Source organism: Mixophyes fleayi, chromosome 2 (genome assembly GCF_038048845.1).
Source record: "Mixophyes fleayi isolate aMixFle1 chromosome 2, aMixFle1.hap1, whole genome shotgun sequence".
In the NCBI taxonomy this organism is placed as follows: Eukaryota; Metazoa; Chordata; class Amphibia; order Anura; family Limnodynastidae; genus Mixophyes; species Mixophyes fleayi.
The window spans coordinates 195,469,187-195,493,143 of record NC_134403.1 but is presented as its reverse complement, the minus strand read 5'-3'; the positions used below and the strand labels follow the sequence as shown (position 1 = coordinate 195,493,143).

General features: G+C 38.3%; 1 protein-coding gene across 1 annotated transcript; it reads left to right on the top strand.

Moving 5' to 3' along the window:
* Positions 1-489: 489 nt before the first annotated feature.
* Positions 490-23,949, top strand: ELOA (elongin A). Its single transcript, XM_075195261.1, has 11 exons — positions 490-594; positions 7,490-7,546; positions 7,790-7,902; positions 8,009-8,945; positions 13,136-13,244; positions 13,326-13,487; positions 15,759-15,856; positions 19,358-19,538; positions 20,826-20,937; positions 21,047-21,195; positions 22,558-23,949. The coding sequence occupies exons 1-11, from the start codon at positions 508-510 to the stop codon at positions 22,617-22,619; spliced, it is 2,067 nt and encodes a 688-aa protein (XP_075051362.1). The 5' UTR covers positions 490-507; the 3' UTR covers positions 22,620-23,949.
* The last annotated feature ends 8 nt before the right edge of the window (positions 23,950-23,957 follow it).

Below are 23,957 nucleotides of genomic sequence, written 5' to 3'. Positions count from 1 at the left end.
CTGCAATGCTGTCATCGCTGAATAACAAATCCCTTTCTGCTATGTCTGGGGAATGCAACATAATTATAAGTTGCTCATTCCATAGCAACACTTTCCCAATAGGGGCTTTGGGAACTAGTAATTGTGGGTCTTTAAACGTATGCTTGTTGCTATTTCGGTCTGTTTGCAGGGTAGCCACAGAGCCCTTCGGGGCCTGAGAGCCTACAGCTATAGTGAGATCATATAGAAGCTGTATAGCTGTTATTTCACAGCCGCCGTAGAATACTGGTGTATGCTGCTCTGTTTCCGAACAATAAATACAGCAAGAATGATGTACACTGCTTCAAAATAAAAACACTTTTATAGTCGGCTGGGGTTTGCCAGCAATAAACATGGCTGCGGCCGTTCTCCACATCGGGTTTCAGTATTGTCCACGTCATAATTGAACATCCGGTTCCGTTAGCCAGGAGCCATTATGGCGTCTACCACTAGAAATAAACTGACTTAAGAGATCTTCCGCTTCCTCTCATGCCAGTGTTAAAGATGGCTGAGTCCGTGGTGGAAGTTGTGGAGAAGCTGAAGGCAAGACTGTCGCCTAATGTTGAGTCCAAGAAGGTAGAAATAGTTATTAACAAGTAGAGACAGTGCTATGAGGGATTGGAGACGGCTATGTATGCGTGATGTGTAATTGTGAGTGAGCTATTGGAAGACATGCTGATGTATCGCTGACCGTGCGTTACGGGGGTATGTAAATGATTGCTGCATATTATACTCCTGGCTCTCTTCCCTCTCGGTCTTGGCAAAAGTATGTTTGACTACCATATGTTGAGTCTGAGGGGAGCACATCATTTTTATTCTCTCTGGTACTGATTTGATAGAGTATTGCCATCCCTGGTTTGCACTTAGGAGGGGGGTATATAGCAATATCCATCATAGTTCATGTCTTACACAATCGGATTCTTCGGGGAAAAATGCAGAATACTTGTATTCGGTGATTACTTTGTATATTTAAGGACTTAAAAAGCTCAGTTAAGAATTTCTGTAGTGTTGGCTACTGTTCAGCCATGAAAAAGCCAGTATAACATGCCAGTATAAACTGCAAATCAATAGGCTTGTGCTTAATGGTTACTAATTTCAGGTTTTATTTACTCCCCTATATAACTTAATGAAAAGTTTTGCAGGTAAGAGGGGAAAATTTTTTTTTTTTGCATCTTTCTACAGTAACTTGTAAGTTTTTATGTATGGTGGTGTTTGTAGGAGGACCAGTTTTCCTTGGCACATTCAGTTTATTGAACGTGTAGTTGATATGCATACAGTTCAGATATCTTGAATTATTCTTAAACAATAAATAAAAAAAATGCATCCCAGACTTTGTTTTGCATTCCTATAATGTAATTAAAAGACCCAGAATGAAACAATTGATTGAACTTTTGTCTAATAAGTTAACAATTTTTTTTATGTCCTAGAAAAATACAAATTAAAAACAAATCTGAATAAGGCCAAATTCGCCTCTGAATAAGGCCAAATTCACCTTTCTTCTTATGGCACCGAAATGATTGGCATGAACAGGGGTTAATGAAGATAATTTTTGTGAATGCCACAGCAGTTCAAATGGCTAGTCTGAGATTTTTTTTTTTTCCCTGTGTCACACTATTAAGACACTGTTCTAAATATGTGGAAGGGCCTTCAGCTGTTTGCAATAGAGTGGTGAGTAATACCTTAGGTCAGTGGTTCCCAAACTGTGCGCCTAGGCTCCCTGGAGTGCCTCGGCCAGGGCCAGTGGTAAGCAAGGCGGGGGACTACTTGCTAATTATATTGGCTTAGGGGTGACTTGAAAAATGATGGAAACCATAAGGGAGCCTTGAACTGAAAAAGTTTGGGATCCACTGCCTTAGGTTAACACTGAACAATGTAATTTACCTTCATGGTTTATATCTTTCAAAAACTCCCCTGATTTTTCATATTTTTTTTTGTCCCCCTAATTATAAACTTTTTTGTTTAAATGTTAATGATCGGACAAGTCTTTTATATATTTTTTTCCCCATAGCTAGATCCCTTACTGCGTTCACAAAGTTAATTGTGGCAGTCACTGAATTTTGGCAGGACAAAAAATAAGCTGGGGCCTACAGGGCATAAACTATTTTTTTTTCTAGTAGGTTTCAGAAAATGAAAGCAAACTTGGTTGCAATGAGTTTGCATTTAGACCAGATAACCTGTTGTGTTTCATTTGTGTGTTTAAAAAGTGCAAACAATGTGAAAATGTATAGGCTAAACACTGTGTTCATGCATGTGTCCAATATGTGGTATACCCATAGTTTAATATGAGTTGCATGAGTTTGTGAATGGATTCAGAATGCTTGTGCCACAAAACTTTTTTTCATACAGTTCAGTAGTCTATTCATTTCAGTGAGGTTTTCAGTTTGTAACCCATCTCTTTTTTTATTTTTTAGAGGTGACCTTATCCTTGATAACACTATTCACACTAATGCACCCTCACAACTGTCCCAATTCCCACTCTGAAACACATTTGCTCTTTCTGTTTCAGCTGTGCCCTCTTCCACTTAGAATGTAAGCTCTCTAATTAGCAGGGTCCTTCATACTCTGTTTTCATGTGTGCATTTATTTTGTCTACCTTGTATGCCCCTGTTTTATATATGTACTGTTTTCCATACTGTACAGTGCGGCGGAGCTCTGTTGCGCCTTACAAATATACGATAATAATAGTTTGTACAAATCCCATTGGAATAAATTGGAGAAACTCCTCTAGTAAGTAAATAAATAAAATAATGTGCAGTATCTTCCCTCCCAAATTTCTTAACCCGACGGCCCTTTTTTGGTTCCCACTCAAGCAGAGTAACATTGAGCATCCAGTCCCTTGCTAGACAGACTGGGCTCCTTCCCACTATTAACAGGGAAACTTGCATTGAGGGGCTTACTGGTACCAGGCACAGGCTTGTTGGAGCAGTACTGGAACTAATATGTCGCAGGGAGTTGTCTAGGGTGCAAAATCAAAGCCCATTCTCCCTGAAGACCCCCTACACATTTATATAAATATAGCAGAAAAAGCTAAATAAACACTTCTAAAAAAAAATATTGACACAAGCTCCCAATCACCATAGATTACCACTTATTAAAAAGTACAAACTTTTCTTCTTGTCAGGTGTAATTCAATGAAAATCTTAATTGTGATCCAAAGGGAAATCCAAGCCACCTCTTCTTTTAATACAAATGTAAAAAAAATGTTTTTCAATGGGAAATCCAAGCAAGATCACATTCTTGAAATCCAAGACAAATCATCTTGTAATCCACTGGAAAGAAAAATATAAAATCATTAAAACAATGTTATTTGCTTCCATCAGAGCCATGCTGCAGATTTAGAGTAGAATCATTTGACTAGCACTTCCCTTAGCCGAACAGGAAGTTGTTTGTCCCTGCTAGCCATTATGGGATTGACAGGTGGTGAATGGGAATGGAAATTCCAGTGACTCCTTGCTTGATTACACACCAATACAGATTAATTGAATTTCTCTTGATGTGGGGTAATAAAATAATAAGTACTGTGTAGCTCCATTCATGTCTATGGCCTGTCCATTTCAGTCCCCTATTAATTTCATGTTTATTTACTGTCTACGTCAAGTGCTTGGCTCCCTTGAGATGAATATGCCATAGAAATCAAAAGTTAAAATCCTGTAGAATGCTCCTTGTGTTAACAATGGTGGGTATGTGAACAATGCATTGTAAAAGAGAGTAATGGATTTTTTCCAATGCATTGATATCCTTTGAACATACTGAAATGGGACATGCAGCATCCCAAAAAAAACCTCACATCTTTGGCGCTACCAGCACCCATAGACTACTGTATGAATGCACATAGGTGTGGACACAGGATAAACTGAGATTTTTATTTTTCATGCATTTGTATACTTGTGTTTAAAACAAAAAGTCAGATGCAGTGATTGAACACAAGTTAAGGCCAGTTACCCACAAATTTCATAATGGCCACCATATCTATCTCTTTTTGTGTGTTTTTTTTATCTTTACTAATATTTGTGGTTATCACCTTTTAGTGCTTGCATGTAAAGGAGGTCTTTCAGCAGTAGTACTGTAGCACTGGATTGAATAGGATAACTTTTAAATGATGTTTAAATTCGGAACTTTGGTGTACATGGATAGTTTGTCCAAAAGATAGGTATGGAGTGGTACCTTAAGAGTGTCAAGAGAAATATCTGTTTCAAGTGTCCCCCTGCACCTGTGTGTGATCCGACAAGATTATCTGTGTTTAATTATTTCAGATCTTGAGGTCAAGGATTTATCTGACATTCCATATGTAACATAGTTGATGAGGTTAAAAAAAAAACACCATGTCCATCAAGTTCAACCTATTTTGGATCTCCTGCGATCCCTCGCTTATATTTGAAATTGATCCAGAGTAAGCTACCGCCAATTTGTTTCAATTGTGAAAATCCCCCCAGACCCAATATTGCAGTCCTATTTTTACCCTATATCCATTTCTATCCTTCATTTTAATTAACTGTCGTATCCCTGGATACACTTTTCCGCAAAAACTTCTACATAAGACATTTAGGGGCATATTCAATTGTCCGCATTACTCGGAAAAGTAATGCGGCTTGCGCACTATTACAGTTATTACGGTAATAGTGCATGTAATTACCGTTATTACGGTACCTTTAACGCCGGCTCTCAGCTCAGGGAGCTGCGAGCTTAAATCCGGCTTAGAATTACCGTAATAACGGTAATAGTTTTAACGCCGTGTTACTTTTGCAAGTAACACGGACAATTGAATATGCCCCTTAGAGCCACCTGACATCAGGTCCAAGCTAAGCATAATGTTACTGCACAGTGGATGCTGAAACAGTACAATGTGTGTCCAGCCTTGAATATAAAAGCTATTATTCGTAACTTTTTTTCTAGAAAACATCTCGTTGTTTTAGTTTAGTCACTAAAAACTTTCGTGGATATCCTAATCCAAGTGTTTAATGATTACAACAGACTAACATTTTTGACTAGACAATTTTTTTAATAATTTGGTTGGACAGATTTAATCAGTATTCACACACAGCTGATATAAAATTTAGACAACCGCATTTTTTGCAGCTGGTAGAATGCAAAGCAACAAAAAAAAAAGCCAAATGTATGGTAACATTAGAAATTATTTTAGTATCAGACCCGTTTCCATGTGTTCTTACAAAAGTTAAAAGCATTGAGAACTTTTTGTTATCTTATCCATATGATTTTACATAGGCATCATTAATTTTTTAAGAAATTAGGATACTACCCAGTGCAGCTTAGCTTTGGGCCGGACAACTCTAGGGTCCCCAACACCTCCCTTAGAAAAGCAGACCCGAGTAACATGAGCTGTTACAGAAGGGCAGGCAGGTGGGTTTTTACTAAACATTTCTTTAATTTATTTTTTAACATAAAGACTGGCAACATGCTCAAACAGCATGAGGGTTGAGCTATCTCTCCTCTCACAACTGCCTCTTTTCTGCCTGGTTGTCTAAACGCAGTTTCATAAATCCCATGCTTTGTATTGTTGGCATTTAAAGAATCAGTGTGGCGATTTGTAATGTGGCATTTTGTAAAACTGCATTTTCTGGAGCATTTGCCTTAAGTAAATTTCCCCCTTAGTCTGTAGCTCCCTGCTTACTTCTATCACCGCACCCCCACATCATGATAATGGTCCTGTCGCATGCAGCCCTGTCCTCACTCACAGAAGTGTCCTACAGAGGGGAGTGGGCATGTCGCGTAAAATCAGCACAATCTCCTGAGGCTATCATCATCATCGTGTTGAAGATTCTTTTTAAACACACAGTTGCATGGCTAATATATATAATGAGGTTCAGATTTGCACAGGATAGATACATAGTACTTTGTGAACATACCTGGAGATGAGAAGAGAAGAATGATGGTGAGTTGCTGTGTTGTTTAGCTGTGCATATTCAACCAGTTTTCCAGAAAACCCACTTAGTGTAGAAAAAACACATGCACACGTCTCCTCTAAGGCTGAAAGCTAAGATGTAGTGAGGCTGATTACAGAATACACTACATCTGTGCTAATTGGTCAACTTATCAGAGAGGAAAAAAATACTTTTAGGCTAGTGGATCTATCATAAATTAGACATCAATAAAACACTCAGCCAACATAGGTTAAAACAATAGAAAACAAATCCCTGTTACCATCTTTTGAAACACAGTTGCATGGCTGAGACGTACAAATGTGGTTCAGATTAGCAGAGGATGAGAGAAGTAGTACTTGATGATCATCCTTTTTAAACGTGAGGCTATATGTTCTTCTGTGTCACAACTGGGCACACATTGATGGGCTGAAGATCAAGTCTGAATATTAAAAGGTCCTATGACCATAGTCAAAAGAACCATAAAAAGTGATTGGCTTTAACAACCCGAAATGTTGAAATATGTTTTATTTTAAAAAAAATGTTACCTAGTCTAGTACATTGTTGCTAATTATAAGAAATGAAGAACCACTATTCTATATAAATTAAGTAACTTAATTTTGTCAAGTACTACCTTCCAAGGAGCAGAGGTCTGGCTGTTATATAAAATATCTTCAGTTTTGTCATTGGATGAGCACATATTTTAGTGTGTTTTGGTTTTTATGAGACCTGTCACCTACACACAAAATTAGACCTGTATCTTAACAGACATTATATTACTAAACTGGTTACAACCATATAGTTTCTTTTATATTTTCTTTTTACATGTTGTTGTGAAGTGAGCCCAGGTATGAAATATCCATGGATTTTACTTGGTGTATGCACATGTATTGCTAGGAGACACTTTGTGATGTCATCAAACTTTAGGAAGTAGCCAAACTTTCAACAGTTTAGCTCAGAATGCTCGTATGATCCCAGTGTCACAGAAAAACCCACACCAACAGCAGTCAATTGAAATAATTACTACTTCATAGTAGTAAACAATACCTGATGTTTTTATCTGTCACTTTAACTGTGATTGTCTGTATACTTGGTTTTGTTATCTCTGAAAAACTCAATAAAAACATGTTGTTAAAAAAGAAAATACTAGACTAAGGGGAGGTGGTAATGTTGTATACCTGATTTTTTTTCAAAAATGATAATGGGTTTAATACTGACTTGGGCATACGCTGTTTGCATTTAATAAATTAAGAAAGTTTGCACTGTGTATGGTCACAAAGAGAGCACATGTATATGCAGGTATGCAGACTTGCGTTCCTCTGACACAGACAGGTATAACTTAAGTTGAGTACAATAAGGGTGTGTTCACACAAATCAATGTGATCAAAAGTTTTTTTTCTAGTTCTTTAAGCTCTCAAAAGTTTCTTGGTTGAAACTTGGTTGAGTTCTGTAGCCTTTTCTCCAGTTTTGGATACAATGTAAAATGACTTTAGGTTTCCTTTCTGCTGCTACATTTTATATATGTAACAAACAGTGTCAACATCTCCATGTGCTTAATGCAACTGTTACAATTACCTCTATGTTTTCTGCTGCAGCTTCTGAAGACTTTGAAGAGATTAGCCGAATTGCCAATTACTTTTGATATTTTGGTGGTAAGTTTATTATGAGTATTTATTTGTATGGTATCCTATATATTGCACATTGCTTAAGAACATGTAAATACCTAATTAGTGGTAGGTTAATTAATCTGCTGTAAGCTCTGATTAATTTTCCACAGCAAATGTTAAACCCTGAAAGCTTAATTTTAGAGAAGGCTCTTTATGTTTCTTTGTAGAAATTAAAAGTCTGGGTATAGTTGGCATTTTAACCTGAGTCTTGTCTGTTACTTTATTTAGGAGACTGGAGTTGGCAAAACAGTTAATGGTCTGCGAAAACATGAACTGGTAGGAGACCTAGCAAAGAACTTGGTTGCTCAGTGGAAAAAACTAGTGCCACAGGAAATTCCTAGGTAAGAAGGCGGTGTAGTGAAGTAAATGCTGTTAATTTAATAAGCAAGATGTATCTTCACATGCATGGTTAATTATATTTTGTTTCCTCTAATTATGCTTTTGTAGAACTGCAGAACCTGAGGAGCGTGAGCATAGTAAAAGCAGATTCCGGAACAAGCCAAGATCTCCATCACCCGTAGAAGATGATGAAGAATATGAAGATGAAAGGGATGAAAGGTACAGACAACATAGTGAATCAGGTAAAGAAGAAGACACTTGGCAGCAGTATTCAGATCATGAGGATTCAGAAGATGGTAGGGGGTATTCCCCTGAACTCACGTACAGTCCACCAACTATATCCAGAGACAGAAATCTTCACAAACTAAACAAAGAAGAAAAATCTTCTCACAAGGAAAAGCATCGATCAGAGATGAAGAGTTTTAACCCAGAAAAGAAGAAGGAGAAATTGACTTCAAGGACAACAGAAGATTTTACATCACATGCAGGAAGCAGCAGGGAGAAATTACCATCTCCAGAGAGCAAGGAGCACACACACAAAAAGGAAAAGAATAGGCACAATGTTTCCAAGAGTCAAACAGATGATGTTTTGGGTACTAAAAAACAAAAATATCAGGAAAAACTGAAATCTGATAAACATAGAATGGGATTGGATATGCAGCTTGCGGAAAAAGGAAAAATATCAGAAAAAGATCAGGAGTCGGTGACCAAGGAAAAATCAGATAAACACAAGTCCAAAACACAAACTACTGAACCAGGAGCACATGAAAAGAAATCCATCAAGCTCTCTCTTCCACCTGCGGAATCTGACTTGGATGATGAATTTGAGAGGCCAACTAGGTCTTTTGAATCATATCTGAGCTATGATCAACCCCAGAAAAAAAAGAAAAAACCATCTGTAAAGCCAACAGCAACTACACCTGAAAAGAGCAACAAGAAGCACAGTGAGAGCAGAACAGAAAGCAGAGAGACCTCCAAACATAAATCAAAGCAAGCACCCGATAAAAAAAGCAAGAAGGAATCCAGTTCGGCCGTTTACAGCAAGGTTAGACATACACATTATCACACTAAATATTGTGTTACTGCTGACAACTAGCACATATCCGTAATGTACCAAAAAACTATTATGGATCCAGAAAAGTTTGGGTGATTATCATAAGTGTTAAAATAATTATTTGTATATTCTTCTGCAATTATTGACCAAGGTGACTTTAAGTATAGTCTCATCTGGGAAATTTATAGCTGAATGTGCTACCACGGATTTTCAGACTGGGGAGACAAGCAAAATATTTATTAGAAATGATTCTTGGGTTTTTATCTCTGTCAGCTCTGAAGTTTGGGATTGTGCACTGCAGTTGTGCTTTCTATCTTCCCTCACTTTTCTAATCCTGGAGGAGAGACAGTTGCAAAAGTTGTTGCCTGTTTCAGATGCCAATCCAAAGTGCCCTATGTATGGCATGTGAATCAGAGGACCAGCGGCCACACACACTGGCCGCTGGTCCTCTGATTCACATGCTGGGAGCACACACTGAAATGGCAGAGCCAGCCTAGGTAAAATTTTTGGGCAAGGCTATTGCAGACCTCATGCAGCTCGCCCCTCATTCTAGGAAGCCAAGCAGAGATCCTCCTTCCTCTGCCCCTCACATGGTAACCTAGGGAAGTCTCTTTTCTACCCCTGGGGCTCTCAACCTGGGCCCTTCATGCTTCTCCCCTGCAGCACTTGACAAGCTGGCTAGGGCTCAAGGCCCGGTGAATTTGGTGCAGGGTCTGGTCAGGTTTACTCCTCCTTAGAAAGAATTATGGAATCGGCCACCAAATCTAGATCACAGAAGGACCACCTTCCAGACCCTTCGGTCTTGGGAAAGATCAGACTCTTCCTTCCAAAAGGAAGACAAGGTGACTGAAGTCTCTGACCCTGATGTTTCCTCATGTAAGGACAAGGACTCTATCAGGAAGCAAGGAGTAGAGGATTTAGTGCAAGCTGTTTGGCAGAAGGCCTTTGAGGTGGATATAGATTCCAAAAGGACTCTATAGAGTACCTGCCTTTCTCTGGTGTTATCTTGTTCAGTCCTGGAATGGATAAGATTATTTTCCGGGCTACATGATAATCTTAATAATGCCATGATAATTCCCCCAGACCAAGGGGCCCTAGGTTTTGCTCCTTTCCTCCCTCTGGGAAGGCAAAAAATAAAACCTCCAGAGGACAGACCCTCTGCTCCTTGTGGTGGTCAACAGAGGGAAAACAGACTTGGGCAGCTAAGCATCCAGCTCACAAGCCTTCAAACATACAGCATTCTTTTCTTCTAGGACCAGTGGTTCGATTCCACCACAGATGTCTAAGTAAGAGGAATAGTTTCTCAGGGATACATCATAGATCTCCTGAAGTCCCCACACAGATAATTTTTGATCACCCGCCTTCCTGAATACAAAACAATGAGTTTGCTTAATTTCCTCAGGAGTAGTTGTTACAGTCCCAGAAAAGTAGATGTGATTAGTGTTTTACTCAAATCTTTTCTTGTTTCATAAACTCATTGGGTCCTTTTTGACCCCTTTTAAACCTGAAATACCTGAACATCCAGCTGCGAATTGACAGAAGGTCAAGTTTATAGTGTCCATTGACATCAAGGATGCGTACTTGCATGTTCCGATTTTGGAGGGATACCAGTGTCTCCTCAGATTCGCTGTATAGACCCACCATTTTCAGTTTCAGGCAATAACCTTTGGCCTGTTGGCTGTGCCGAGTGTGTTCACCAAGATCCAGGGGGGTGACTGTCATTCCTTACCTTGTCGATCTGCTTTTCAAGGCGGGCTTCCCAACCTTACTGCAAGCACATGTTCCATGTGTTGAGATCTCAGACCAGTTTTCAATGCTCTAGTCGGAGCACTCCCATTCTTGCAAGCATTCAGTCAGACAGTGTCACAGCAGTGGCATACCTCAAGCATCAGGGAGGCACCAAGAGTGCCCTGACCATGAGAAAAACCAGTAGAATCCTGTGATGGGCAGAGCAAAAAGTTCCACCCAGTGTTCATCACAGGAGGAGAATTGAGAAGCAGATTTTCTCAGCAGGTAGGCCCTTCACCTTGGGGAATAGTCTCCTCACCTGGTAGCCTTCCAGAAGATAGTGTACAGATGGGGTCAGCAAGATGTTGTTATTATGGCATCTTGGTTGAACCACAAGGAGGACCGCTTCAGGTTAAGAGATTAAAAGGCATTATTGGTAGACACCATGTTGATATCTTGGGACATTCATTTTATTTACTTGTTCTTTCTGGTAGCAATGATTTTATGAGTGCTAAAGAAGGTAAAAAGTAAGGGTGTTCGGGTGATTCTCGCGGGCATCAGATTGGCCAAAAAGGCCGTAATATGCAGACATTCTCAGTATGGCGGAAGACACGCCATGGCGTCTAGCTCTAAGCCCAGACCTAATAAGTCAGGCATCCTTGCATCATCAAAGTTTACCTCTGCTGGCTTTAACAATGTGGTTCTTGAAGCCATAATCCCTAGAGCTAAGGGCTTCCTGGACAGCAGGATTCAGACAATGCTAAGGTCCAGAAAGCTGTTTTTTGCCAGAAGTTATCACAGGGTCTAGAAGACCTACATCTCCTGGTGTGAAAGGAAGGGGTTTCCTTCCACTTTTTTTTTGTTTGCCCTGTTTACTACTATTTTTTGAACAAGGGTTTGGACAGAGGCTTGAAAGTTAACTTCTTGGAGGTTTAGGTTCCAACCCTATCCGTTTTCTCTTAGAGAATACTGCCACTTTTTTCAGTAGTATAGATTTTCTTGCAGAGAGTAATGCATGTGCAGCCTCCTTCCAACCCCCAATAGCACCTTGAGATCTCAACCTGGTGGTAGTAGTCTTGCAGCACCCTCCTTTCCTTGGATTTTTTGAAGTTGACATTTCTTACCTGGGAGACTACTTTTCTCTTGACCATCTCCACGGCCAGGAGAGTTTCTCAGCTGGGGGCTCTGTCTTGTACATCACTGTTTATCATATTTCATAAAGACAATGCTGTTCTTCTAACTTACTTTTAGGGCTAGATTTACTAAGCTGCGGGTTTGAAAAAGTGGGGATGTTGCCTGTAGCAACCAATCAGATTCTAGCTTTCATTTATTTAGTGCCTTCTACAAAATGACAGCTAGAATCTGATTGGTTGCTATAGGCAACATCCCCACTTTTTCAAACCCGCAGCTTAGTAAATCTAGCCCTTAGACTTTCTATCAGTCCAAGGTGGTCTCCAAGTTCCATTTTGGGACTTCTGCTATAGTAGGGTAGGCTTCCAGAGGAAACGTGCCCTCTTCACTCTTTGGACATGGTCAGGGGGTTGAGGACCTATGTTAATAAAATCTGTGAGGTGCTTTTCTATGATCCCAGAAGAAGGGTTAGCTGGCATTTAAATTGACCATTACTGGGTCACGTTTCTTGATTTAGGACTTTTTGCCACTTTTAATTTGAAGCAACTGTGGTGTAAGGAACAACACATATCTATAGGACCAACTCCTAGATTTCATCTGTTTTGGATATATATTTAACATTTTCTAAGATTAGCATTTAAAATTTGTGTTTCTTTTAATGTTTTTTTTAATTTTTTAAAATCAGTTGTGGTCACTGTTTGTTATTTTAAATAGAACTGGACATGCCACTTCTTCAGCTGCCCAATGGCGTTATATACCTGATTCCCTAATAGCTTCATATTGTCCTATGTATACATATATTCATTAATGTGTATATATGTATTGTGTATCACTGCTGGCTTTCAGAGCATGCTGAGAGTTACAGTTCAACCACCAGTTGCCAATCCTTGCACAAATTACTATTTTTCATCAAGCACCAAAATATTATGTAGCGCTGTACATTGAGGGGATCATGATACATATAAATAGCATACTGTGACATGAAACCATAGATAAATATGGCCCTTTCCTCTGGTTCTGAAGAAAGTCAGCTTTTGTGCTGAATTAGTTCTCTGCCAGCTGTGTGCCTGGGATTTTTCTTTTGGCATTTTGCTGACTGCGGAGCACAACTCCAGGAAGCTTGTTAACCATGTTTATAGTGCAGCTGTGGCTGCTGCTGCCACCAAGGAGGTCTGGAAGAATGGAAAGCATATTCTTGTTACATATTAATATTTGTAAATGTGATCTTAACAGCTAATATTTCATGGATCACTAAATCAGTTGATTCATCTGAATTGGAGATTATTCCAAATAACTCGTATTTAACTTGTATAACTACACAGATAGACCAGGTTCCTGTTCTACCTGACATACCACTGCCAATGATCCAGCCAATTTATCGTCCTCTTCCTTCCATCGAAGCTGTTCCATTCTCGTCTCAAAAAAGGAAAGGTAAAAGAACATGAGTATGTAAATAGGGGTGTTGTGTGATGGCTCTGAGTGTTTAAGAAACTGATCTTGATTTTACCCTAGCTCCACTGTTGTCATCTCAAGAAGAGGATGAAGGAACTGGATTTACAGGGCGTAGATTAAACTCCAAGATGCAGGTCTATTCCGGATCTAAAACTGCCTACTTGCCTAAGATGATGTCCCTCTATGAACAGTGCATCCGTGTCCTGGCTAATAACATAGACTGTGAGTACCATATTTTGTGTAGTTATCCTTTTAAAGAGAGATTGCGGAGGACTGTTCTGGTGTTAGTTTACATAGATTGAAAGGCACCTGCATCTTGTTTTTGGAATTTACAAGATTTATATTTTGGAAGTTCAAGAAGAGAAAGAGTAATGACCTAAGTAGCACTCCAGGTACATATGAATAACGAATAAATGCATTAATACATAAGATTTTTATTGGTATGCATTAAAATTGGTAAATATGAGTATACTCCCAATTAAAACAAGCAAAATATTAAAAAAATAGTGTTGAAAGAAATAGAGATTAAAAATAATTGACCCTGTGGTGGAGCCGATTGGAGCCAATGTAATACTTCCAAAAGAAAGTTTACTAATAGAGGACCTAGATGTGGGTATGTAAACAAGAGTTGGTAATTTTAAGCTATTGAGATCTGTGATTTAGTCCATATTAAACATACATGATAATTGTTTTAAGTTACATAGTATCTCTATTAAAACAATGTATCATTTAGAATAGAACTGGTTATGTATGTTTGACAGTATGAACTCTAGATGGCAGTAGTGCCTTGTCTATTCTTCCACAACATTGATCCTTTACAAAATCTTCTTTCAAAAGCCATATGTCATAATAAACAATGAAGACAAACAGTTGCCAGTATATGACAAAGATCCGTGTACCTGGAGTCTTATATGCTATATAGAGGAAATGCCAAGCATATAGTTGTATCTAATTGTCACATATGTGCTGGATTGCACTAGTAAGTTATGACTTCAAATATTATACCATAATGCATATTTATAATGAATAAAGATATCTGCAATTATTAATTTGCATCTCATTGATATTTGTTTACACTGGTAGTTGCACCTCATTGGTATTTGTTTGCACTAGTAGTTAGCGTGGCATTTGGGGTATAAGATATCACAGGAATTGTCATGTATAATGGGTGATCCCTTTAGGCAGCATTGGTCTCTTTACATAGCGCTAAGATCGCTTACAATATACCTCCATACCGTCTATTAGTAAGACATTAAAGTCGGGTGGTAAGCGTTAAAGCGCTAATGTATATTAGTAGAAAGATTTTTACTATCGGTAAGTTTGTTTGCTACAGCGGCTAAACGCCGCGTTCGGCCCCGCCCACTTCCGGGTCTGACGCCACTCAGCGTGATGTCGGCCCGACGTACGTTTCGCTATGATGCTTAATCATCCATGATTAAGCATCATAGCGAAACGTACGTTGGGCCGACGTCATTATTCTTTCTCTTCTTGAACTTCCATATTTATATGTGTGACCTAGCACCCCCTCACTTACACTCTATTAATATAAAATATCAGTGAGGTAGGGTACTATCCTGTGCGGAGCGGTTTTCCCCTTGTCCCTTTCCCCCTCTTTCCCATGTTTTGCACAAGATTTATATTTTCCCAGATATTCTAGTGCAGTGCTGTCCAACTTTTTCAGCATGGGGACATATTTATTCTGACCCACAGAGTGGGAGACCAGACCTAAAAATATTTCTTTATAAAATTGAGTCTTAAAATTTCGTGCTGCGTCTTTCCCCATTTATAAATTTTTTTATCTCCCTTTTGTATGTATTTTGTTTTTTGTCCCTATATTTTTGTACAATTTGTTTCCCCCCTTTCTCCTGATTTGATTTCCTTATTATGGGTGCTCTGTTTTCCCATTTTGCCCCTGTTTTGTCTTCCTCATTTGTACCTGCTTCATTTTCCACTTTGTGCCTTTCTGTTTTCCGTCTCTGTGTCTGTTTTATCCCTCTATTTAATGCATGTTCCCCTTTTTATTGACTTTTTTGCACTAGTGTTCAGTGGTTTCTCCATGCTAGCAAGAATAAGGAATGCCTTTTCAGTCACCAGACCCATATTAAAGATGAATCTCTGGGGTTTCAATCCATTAAATCACATGAGTTTTAAATCAATTAAATGCCTTTGATTCCAGGAAGTAAATTTTAAGTCGTTTCTTAATTAAAGCGTACTTCTTGTGCAGACAACTGCTGTGTCTGTTGAAGCGAGAAAGGTCAGAAAAAATGTTTGGGGTTTTTTTTTTTTACAGCAAAAATGGTTTCAATGTTAAAACCACTGGTTGTTGTCTGCATTGTGGCATGGAATGAGGCAGCCTGGAGGGCTATCAGTCGGACAGCCCTGTTCTAATAAAATACTTTGCAAGAAAACGCTGGATAAGCTTATATACTTTCTTGGTCAGTGGGATTAATCTGGTCACAAAATTGTTGATGTGACTTTTCTTTTTTTTTCCAGCTATCTATGAAGTAGGAGGAGTACCTTATTCTGTGTTAGAGCCAGTTTTGGAGAAGTGCACTCCAGAACAGTTGTACCGAATTGAGGAGTGTAACCATGTGAGTTTAACATTCTGATTAATATTCTTGTAGTCCCAATTTCATTTTCTTGGATCATGGGTGATGATAGTTTATTTCTTCCTGTATGTTTGCATTGGCTACTATGACATAATTATTTATGGTTTTAACAAAGTGTATTTATAATGTTTTTTAAGAAGTTACTAGTAATAGCACACATGAAAGATTACTGAGTAATATGGTTCATATAGAGAAATGTGCTGTAATCCATATAAAATTTTAACTTTCATCAGCTTTGCGTTCCAAAAAGCTTTTTATTTTACTGCCATTTAAAGTAAATGCACTAAAACTGAAATGTAGATTTGCACAGAGTTCACTAAAATGTGATAAACTATAGAGTTCTACTTTAGCGCAGCAATCCTCCAGTCCGGTGGTTGCACCAAAGACTCCATTAGTCCTGCGCTGGCCCCCTCTCTTTTATTATGACGGGCCTGTTTCTAACACACAGTGATATTGTTGATGCTCTTTCTCCATGAACCACCCATGCGTAAAATGTATTGTGGTGTGGAATTCTACTTTAGCCTTTTCTTACCATAGTCGTAGGATTAACATTGGAGCAACCACTTTTTCCACACTTAATAGACCATCAGAATAAAGCCTGTGTCTCATGATACTCACTGCCAAATAGTGATCAGATATCCAAGGGTCACTAATTAGACACAAAAGGATAACTGCTGATTTTTTTAATTTTTAATTTTGGGGGGTGGGGGGTAGGGGTGGGTTTGCTTATATAAAATGCTGGTTGTGTGTTTATTTGGCTGTTGTTTATTTTTTTATGAACCTATAAAAGACTTACATATAATGGGCAACATAAAATAACACCATACCTAGCAATGACCACCATTCTCCTGTCTTGCAAAAATCCATCATCATCATATAAATGGTCACTGTTCTCATACATAACAAACAGCCCACTTCACAAGCTCAGTAAGTCTTGCCCTCTACACACATTAATTAGCCGATGATGATACCTATCTTCCAATTTATTTGTGCAGATGACATTCCCCGATCCAGCATTGACAGAAATATATTGCACAAATGCCCATATTTGCTAGCCAAACATTGCATAAAGAATTTTTTTATTGTCAGTGATTTGTGCACACACAACCCCAAACTATCAACTCTATTCTATAGATATCCCAATTACCTGGCATATGCAGGAGAGATACCCCTGATTACCAGCCAAATACTGCAGACATTCTCCAAATTAATCCATCCCTATCCTGCAGAGATACAGCGGGTGAAATAAGTATTGAACACATCAAGATTTTTCTCACTAAATATATATTTATCGTGGCTATTGTAATGAAATTTACACCAAATGTCAGCAACAACCCTTGCAATCCATACATGCCAAGAAATCAAACCATAGATGTCCATAATATAAGTTTTGTGTAATAATGTGAAATGAAAGGGAAAATGTATTGAACACATGAAGAAAGGGAAGTGCAAAAAGGCATGGAAAGCCAAGACACCAGCTGAAATCTATGAGTAATTAGAAAGCAATCCTGCCAGCTGGTCCAGACACAACTGATGGCCTATAAAAAAGGTGTCTCATTACGAAGGTGTCACACAAGAAACATCTCATGATGGGTAAAAGCAAAGAGCTCTCTCAAGACCTTATTGTTGCAAAACATACTGATAGCATTGGTTACAGAAGGATCTCTAAACTGCTGAATGTTCCAGTGAGCACTGTTGCGGCCATAATCCGGAAGTGGAAAGAACATCATTTCACCATAAACCAGCCACGACCAGGTGCACCTCGCAAGATTTCTGACAGAGGGGTGAAAAAAATTATCAGAAGAGTTGTCCAAGGACCACTTGTAGAGAGCTTCAGAAAGACCTGGGGGTATATTTACTAAACTGGGTTTGAAAAAGTGGAGATGTTGCTTATAGCAACCAGTCAGATTCTAGCTGTCATTTTGTAGAATGTATTACAAAAATGATGGCTAGAATCTGATTGGTTGATATAGGCAACATCTCCACTTTTTCAAAGCCACAGTTTAGTAAATATACCCCCTGAAAGTAGCAGGTACAATTGTTTCAAACAAAATAATAAATAATGCACTCAACCGCCATGGCCTGTATGCACGCTCACCCTGAAAGACTCCTTTGCTGAAGAAAAAACATGTTGAAGCTCGTTTAAGGTTTGCTGCACAACATTTGGACAAGCCTGTGAAATACTGGGAGAATATAGTGTGGTCAGATGAGAGCAAAATTAAACTCTTTGGATGCCATAATACACACCATGTTTGGAGGAGAAATGGCACTGCACATCACCCCAAAAACACTATATCAACAGTGAAGTTTGGAGGTGGGAACATCATGGTGTGGGGCTGTTTTTCTGCACACGATACTGGCATACTGCATATAACTGAAGGAAGGATGAATGGAAAAATGTACCGAGACATTTTTGATAAAAATCTGCTGCCATCTACCAGGATGCTGAAGATGAAACAAGGGTGGACATTTCAGCAAGACAATGATTCCAAACACACAGCCAAGGACATTCTCAATTGGTTTCAGAGAGAGAAAATAAGTCTACTAGAATGGCCCAGCCAATCAGCTGACTTGAATCCAATTGAAAATCTGTGGAAAGAACTAAAGATTGCGAGGGTTGTTGCTGACATTTGGTGTAAATTTCACTACAATAGCCACATTAAATATATATTTATTGAGAAAAATGTTAATACTTATTTCACCCACTGTATGCCCTCAATAATTGCAGAGACACCTTAACACAATAGCACTTATACCCCCCAACTGATCACTATATGAAAATAAATTGTTAAAGCTAAAAAAGCTGGAGTAAACACAAACCCATTCTTCGTATACATTTTTATTGTTGCCCTAAACATACACAAACCCTCCAATAAAACACACACAGTTAGTTCCCTTGTTTGCAGAAAAAGTATGGGTTATATTTTGTGGGTTGGATCAATTTGGTAAAAGTAGCTAGGAAAAGAATCCCAAAAAGTATATTTAAACATTTCTCCCTTTTTTCCCAGTATAATGGCCATACATTTAAAAGATATCTACTCGACTACAGTACCAAGAGAAATCCCTATTGGCCATAAGAACACAGTATAAAGTACCCTACTGACTAGAATATAAAATTAAGTTATTCCCAGTGAACATCACAAGGGCGAAAAAGCAAAAATTGGATTGACCTTGGAGGTACAGTTTTGGAACTGACCCCAAAGGCTATATTTTGCAAGTATAAGCTTTATCCTATCTCAAACATTTGGTTAGCTACTGTCTCTAGCAGAGTGTATCTAGTTAGTGTCTTGATTTTCCCTGGGCTACCAGTATGCAGTCCTCTGCATGTGCCTGATCCTCATCGCCACATCACATACTTGACAACATTGGGCTTTAACAGTGCAGATCATTCTGTACATTGAAGTAATACCCCTGTGTTTATAACTGCCTGCCAGTCAGGACTTGCCTTACTCCCATAAACTGAACAATTGGATTATTTCACAGGTTTTAGTTGAAGACACAGATCAGCTGTGGAAGAATCACTGTCTAAGAGATTTCAAAAAACAGAATCCAGGGGAGTACGAGTCTTGGAGAGAGCTGTACCTCCGCCTACATGAAGCCCGAGAACAGAGGCTGCTAATGCTGACTGAGAACATCCGCTCAGCTCATGCAAACAAACCCAAAGGTGGGAAAGGAGAATCAATACACATATAGAAGCAGAGAGCAATAAGAGGGCTATATTTGTGTCATATTTATAGACAAGCCACTTGTCACTTGAGATATTTGGCCATTTCACAGTCCAAACATATTGTTACTTATGCACAAATCAAACTCTTTAGGCATAAAACTGTATTTCACTTTCATCTTGATGATTGAGTCATTTATCAAAGATGATAAAAAGCTTTATCAAATACATGCTGCTATAGTAATATGTAAAAGATGATATTGAAACCTGTGTGAGTAATGATATGTATAGAATGCTACTTTACTAGGAAATTAAGACTAACCTGTGTTAATAACAGTCTTTATTACCTTATTAAAATAAAAACAAAGTACATTTAATAAACCAAAGTTGTTTGTGATTAGTAGTTAAGTAACTATAATATCCCTGAATTTGAACTCATGCTAAAAGATTCTAACGTATTAAAAATCTAAAAAAGGTCCTTAGCTTAAAGGGAACAATTAATAGAAAGAGATTTTATATTCCCTAAAGTTACTTTTTTTTATTTTTATAGTTTGTTCAGACGAACCTTCGGACATTTGCTCGTGCAGCATTCCTACAGTATACAATAAGCGCAAACCTCCAAATACTGCAGGCATAGGAATCATTGATCATGGTGCCAGCACACCTCTGCTGTTCTCATGGGCAGTGATATAAACCTCATACAAGATATTCTGACTCATGCTATATACATACTGTTCAAAAATATATATATATATTTTGAATAGTTAAGATTTGTGTGACCTCACTCTGTTTTATAGCATATGTAAAATGTATTATTTGTTATTGTGCTTAGTTCACTTTAAAATACAGTAATAAGTATTATGTTTTATTTTTTAGAGTATGCTGGTTTTAGAGAATGTTTTCCTTTCCAGTGAATTTAAGGGAGGAATTCAATTAAAATATCATTTGAACTAGTCTAATATGTATTCATGTGTAAACACAGTTTAAAAGAGTGCATTATTGTTTTCTATTTATACATGTTTTCTCCCTCAGTCTGCTCTCTTCTCTTCTGTACAGCAAATAGGGTGAAATGTCCCAAAAGGGGATCTGTTGTAGAGACTGCTCACTGCATTGTGTGCTCCTTTCCCTGCAGTGAGCACACTGCATGCCACCTATAGCAGTTTGATAGGGCTCTGTTTTTAGAAAATGTCTGCATACAATAAAATACATCATCATTCCTCCATGTATTGCCACAACGTTCCATTCTGTACTCTTCTCGCAACTTAAACTGCCTTTTTGTTTGGACAGTTCGACAAGCCAAGATGGCTTTTGTGAATACAGAAGTGAAACCCCCACGAGACGTGCGCAGAAGACAAGAAAAATTTGGAACAGGCGCCGCAGTTGTCAATGAGAAGATAAGGTAATGGAGGGAAAAGATTTCATCAGGGAACCTTTAATGAAATGTGTGAGATTTGTATTCACTGTTCAAGGTAGAATTTCTTACACTGCTGATTTCCCTCTTTTAACAGGATTAAACCCTTCATGCCGGTTATTAGCAGCAGTAATAATGTGTCTTCTGAAGAGCCACGCGTATTTGACGGACCAAGCACCAGCTGTACAGTGTCCGCACCAAGTAGTGTTCAACCTGGACACGATCCTCGTAAACCACAAGTCAAGAGTAAGCTGGGATACCTGATATTTTGTGCTATGTCTTTTGATTTAAACCTGTAGATTATACGTAATATGATTTCTAAATGGTAAGAGCCTGGATTAAGGAATATGAAGTCACTCTATCTGCACGCAGTCTGCATAGAAAACCATATAATAGGGCTGCAAACCCACGAATCCTATATAGCTTTCCTGTTACGCTGTAATATGCCATATGTGATAGTATAGTATAACCTAAGGCTATAATATGCTATTACACATAGAGATGTGAGAGCTGCATGTCCCATCAAATGATTTCCATACAGGCTGGGACCAGGTAATGGGAGGTGTGCACACTTCTTAATCAGCGATGATATCATGATTAGTTATGTATAAATAAAAATTATATATTATTCTGTGTTATCGTACATGGGTGGATTCATAATTATTTTTAACTGGTTATTCAATATGAATTACCTATATGTCATGATTTTACCTTACCCTGTTCACAGCTGCCAGCAATGTTTGTGATCATAATTCACACTGCAAAACAAATGTCTCTTTGGCAGACATATTCTTACAAATCTCTTGACAGAATCACTATGTTCTGGCTTCAACAAGCTGCTCACTCATTGGCTGTGCAGTGTTCCCCCCCAGCACCCATTTCCCGGGTGCTCCACCCGACTGTTTTTACTTGCCACCTGGTACTTGGAGCCTAACAGAGTCCTATTATAATAGAATAAACCATTGTTTCTCCTACTAGAACAGGCACAATGTGAGCACTACAGCCAGCAGTGTGTGTTAGACCACTGACCACCAGTCTGACCAGTCCTGGCAGGTGTGGGAAATAAACTCCCAACATTTTTTTCTTCAATAATATAGCATATTAATCAATATTACAACTGCCTCCACCCAACTACTTCTTACTGGTACCCAGCTGGCAACATTTTCTGGTGAGAACACTGCTGTACTATTTAATACTCAAATAGTCAATGATTAATACTACATATTACAAAGCGTTCCCTATATGTACATTGGTAGGATATTAACTAGTTTAGTCTAGTTTACTGATGCTTTGCCAGAGATAGGCATGCTATTAAATTAAACATATCTTGCCACCCAAGAATCTGACACTTTTCATCAAATGACTTTATCTATTATTTGGGCACTTGCAATACTTCTAATACTATGCATGCACACTATCTTGTTTTTGCCTGTCATCCTTATGTTCTTTATGTTGTGTTAGCATATCTTCTCTCAACAAACCTTTTCTTCCTGCTCTTCTCATTTTTATTTAGTTTGTTGCTTTGAAAGAAGCAGTGAATTTGTTAATTGCTGTTGTCTACAAGTAAATAATGTTTTATCTGACTATTTTTCTCTTTCTTTGTTTCAGAAGTTGCTCCAATGATGGCCAAAACTATAAAAGCTTTTAAGAACAGATTTTCTCGGCGATAAACCACTGGAAGAAAATGAACTTTGTTTTTATGGTGGGGGGAGGGATCTTTCAGCTGGGGAGCATTAAAGATATTGTCAAATGAACTCATCCAGGAACAGTGCTTCCCTTCACCCAAACCATTCTTGGTCCCCAACTGTTGAACATTTAATGTGTTACTGACACTTTCATGTTTTAATACATGTTTCCATCATCCTATTTATAGATCTGTGGCATTCCAGTCTTATATTATCTACTGGTGAATTTCCACTCCTTGCAGTGGCCTTAGAGTCACTATGCCCTTTTCTCTTACAGCAATGGATCACATCTGTGCTAGACCTATATTTCCACCTTAATGGTAGCAAGCCACAACACTGAGTTTGGAAAATACCTGTGTGCCGGACAAGAGTGACAAGAATCCATATTTGCATAAATGTCAGTGGGATCGAGTTCATGCCCCAGCAGAGACATCTAGTTTAAAGATTTGAAGTCTTTGAACTGATTAAAAAAACATTTCAAAATTTGAAAATGCTACATCTATTAGAAATGTCAAGTACCAGCCTTGCTTACTACTTGACAATTTTCTTTGGGATCCATCTTGCGGTTTTGGTACAAGTTGAAATACTGTACTTTGGATGCCATAGTAATATCTGTGTACCTAGCAGTCATGTTTCAATGTTGCAGTGTCATGTAATTTTTGTTGTGGATTATTTTGCAGAGATGTTCAGTGACATAGGATTTTATACAATGGTGTCCTAACATATATGTGCACCCTTTTCCTATCTGGGGGTCTGCAGTTAGACTAGATTTCAATGTGTCTTTGAACTTGTAATGTAGACTCACGGAATCCATTTAGGGTCACCATATTTCACTGTAATTTATTTTTTCATTGCAAACTATTTTCAAAACAATTTGCACTTAGTACCATTGTAAAGTGCAGGCATATCCTTGCATGATAGTCTCATACATTTGAGTTTTAAAACAATATTTTATTGAATATTGGACTATTATGCATCCTAAACATACTATTCCCATGGGGAAGCTCTCAGTATTTCTTCGACTATTGCAGATGGTATTTCTACTCTTGAATTATTAAATGGCAGTGTCAAACGCTTCACTGCACCCGTAGTGTAGGTCATTTGTGAAATGAGTCTATTGTGGATTCTGTAGATCCCACTCTACATTATCCTGTAGTTAGTGGGCAGGGGCTATGGACTCTGGGATTTTATGTACTTTCGCTTTATGTAAATAAAATCCTTTTTTTTTTTGTGGTTTCAAGGAAATTAAATATTTTAACTAGACTTATATATGCAAATGATTTTATCTGGCTCTTAATAAAATGTGAATATTGAAGATTTTGT

Excerpts from the sequence above, each read along its gene's own strand:
- ELOA (XM_075195261.1), top strand. The coding sequence starts at position 508 with ATGCCAGTGTTAAAGATGGCTGAGTCCGTGGTGGAAGTTGTGGAGAAG. Across the intron at positions 15,857-19,357 it reads GAATTGAGGAGTGTAACCAT|GTTTTAGTTGAAGACACAGA; the intron begins GTGAGTTTAACA and ends ATTATTTCACAG. Across the intron at positions 19,539-20,825 it reads TCATGCAAACAAACCCAAAG|TTCGACAAGCCAAGATGGCT; the intron begins GTGGGAAAGGAG and ends TTGTTTGGACAG.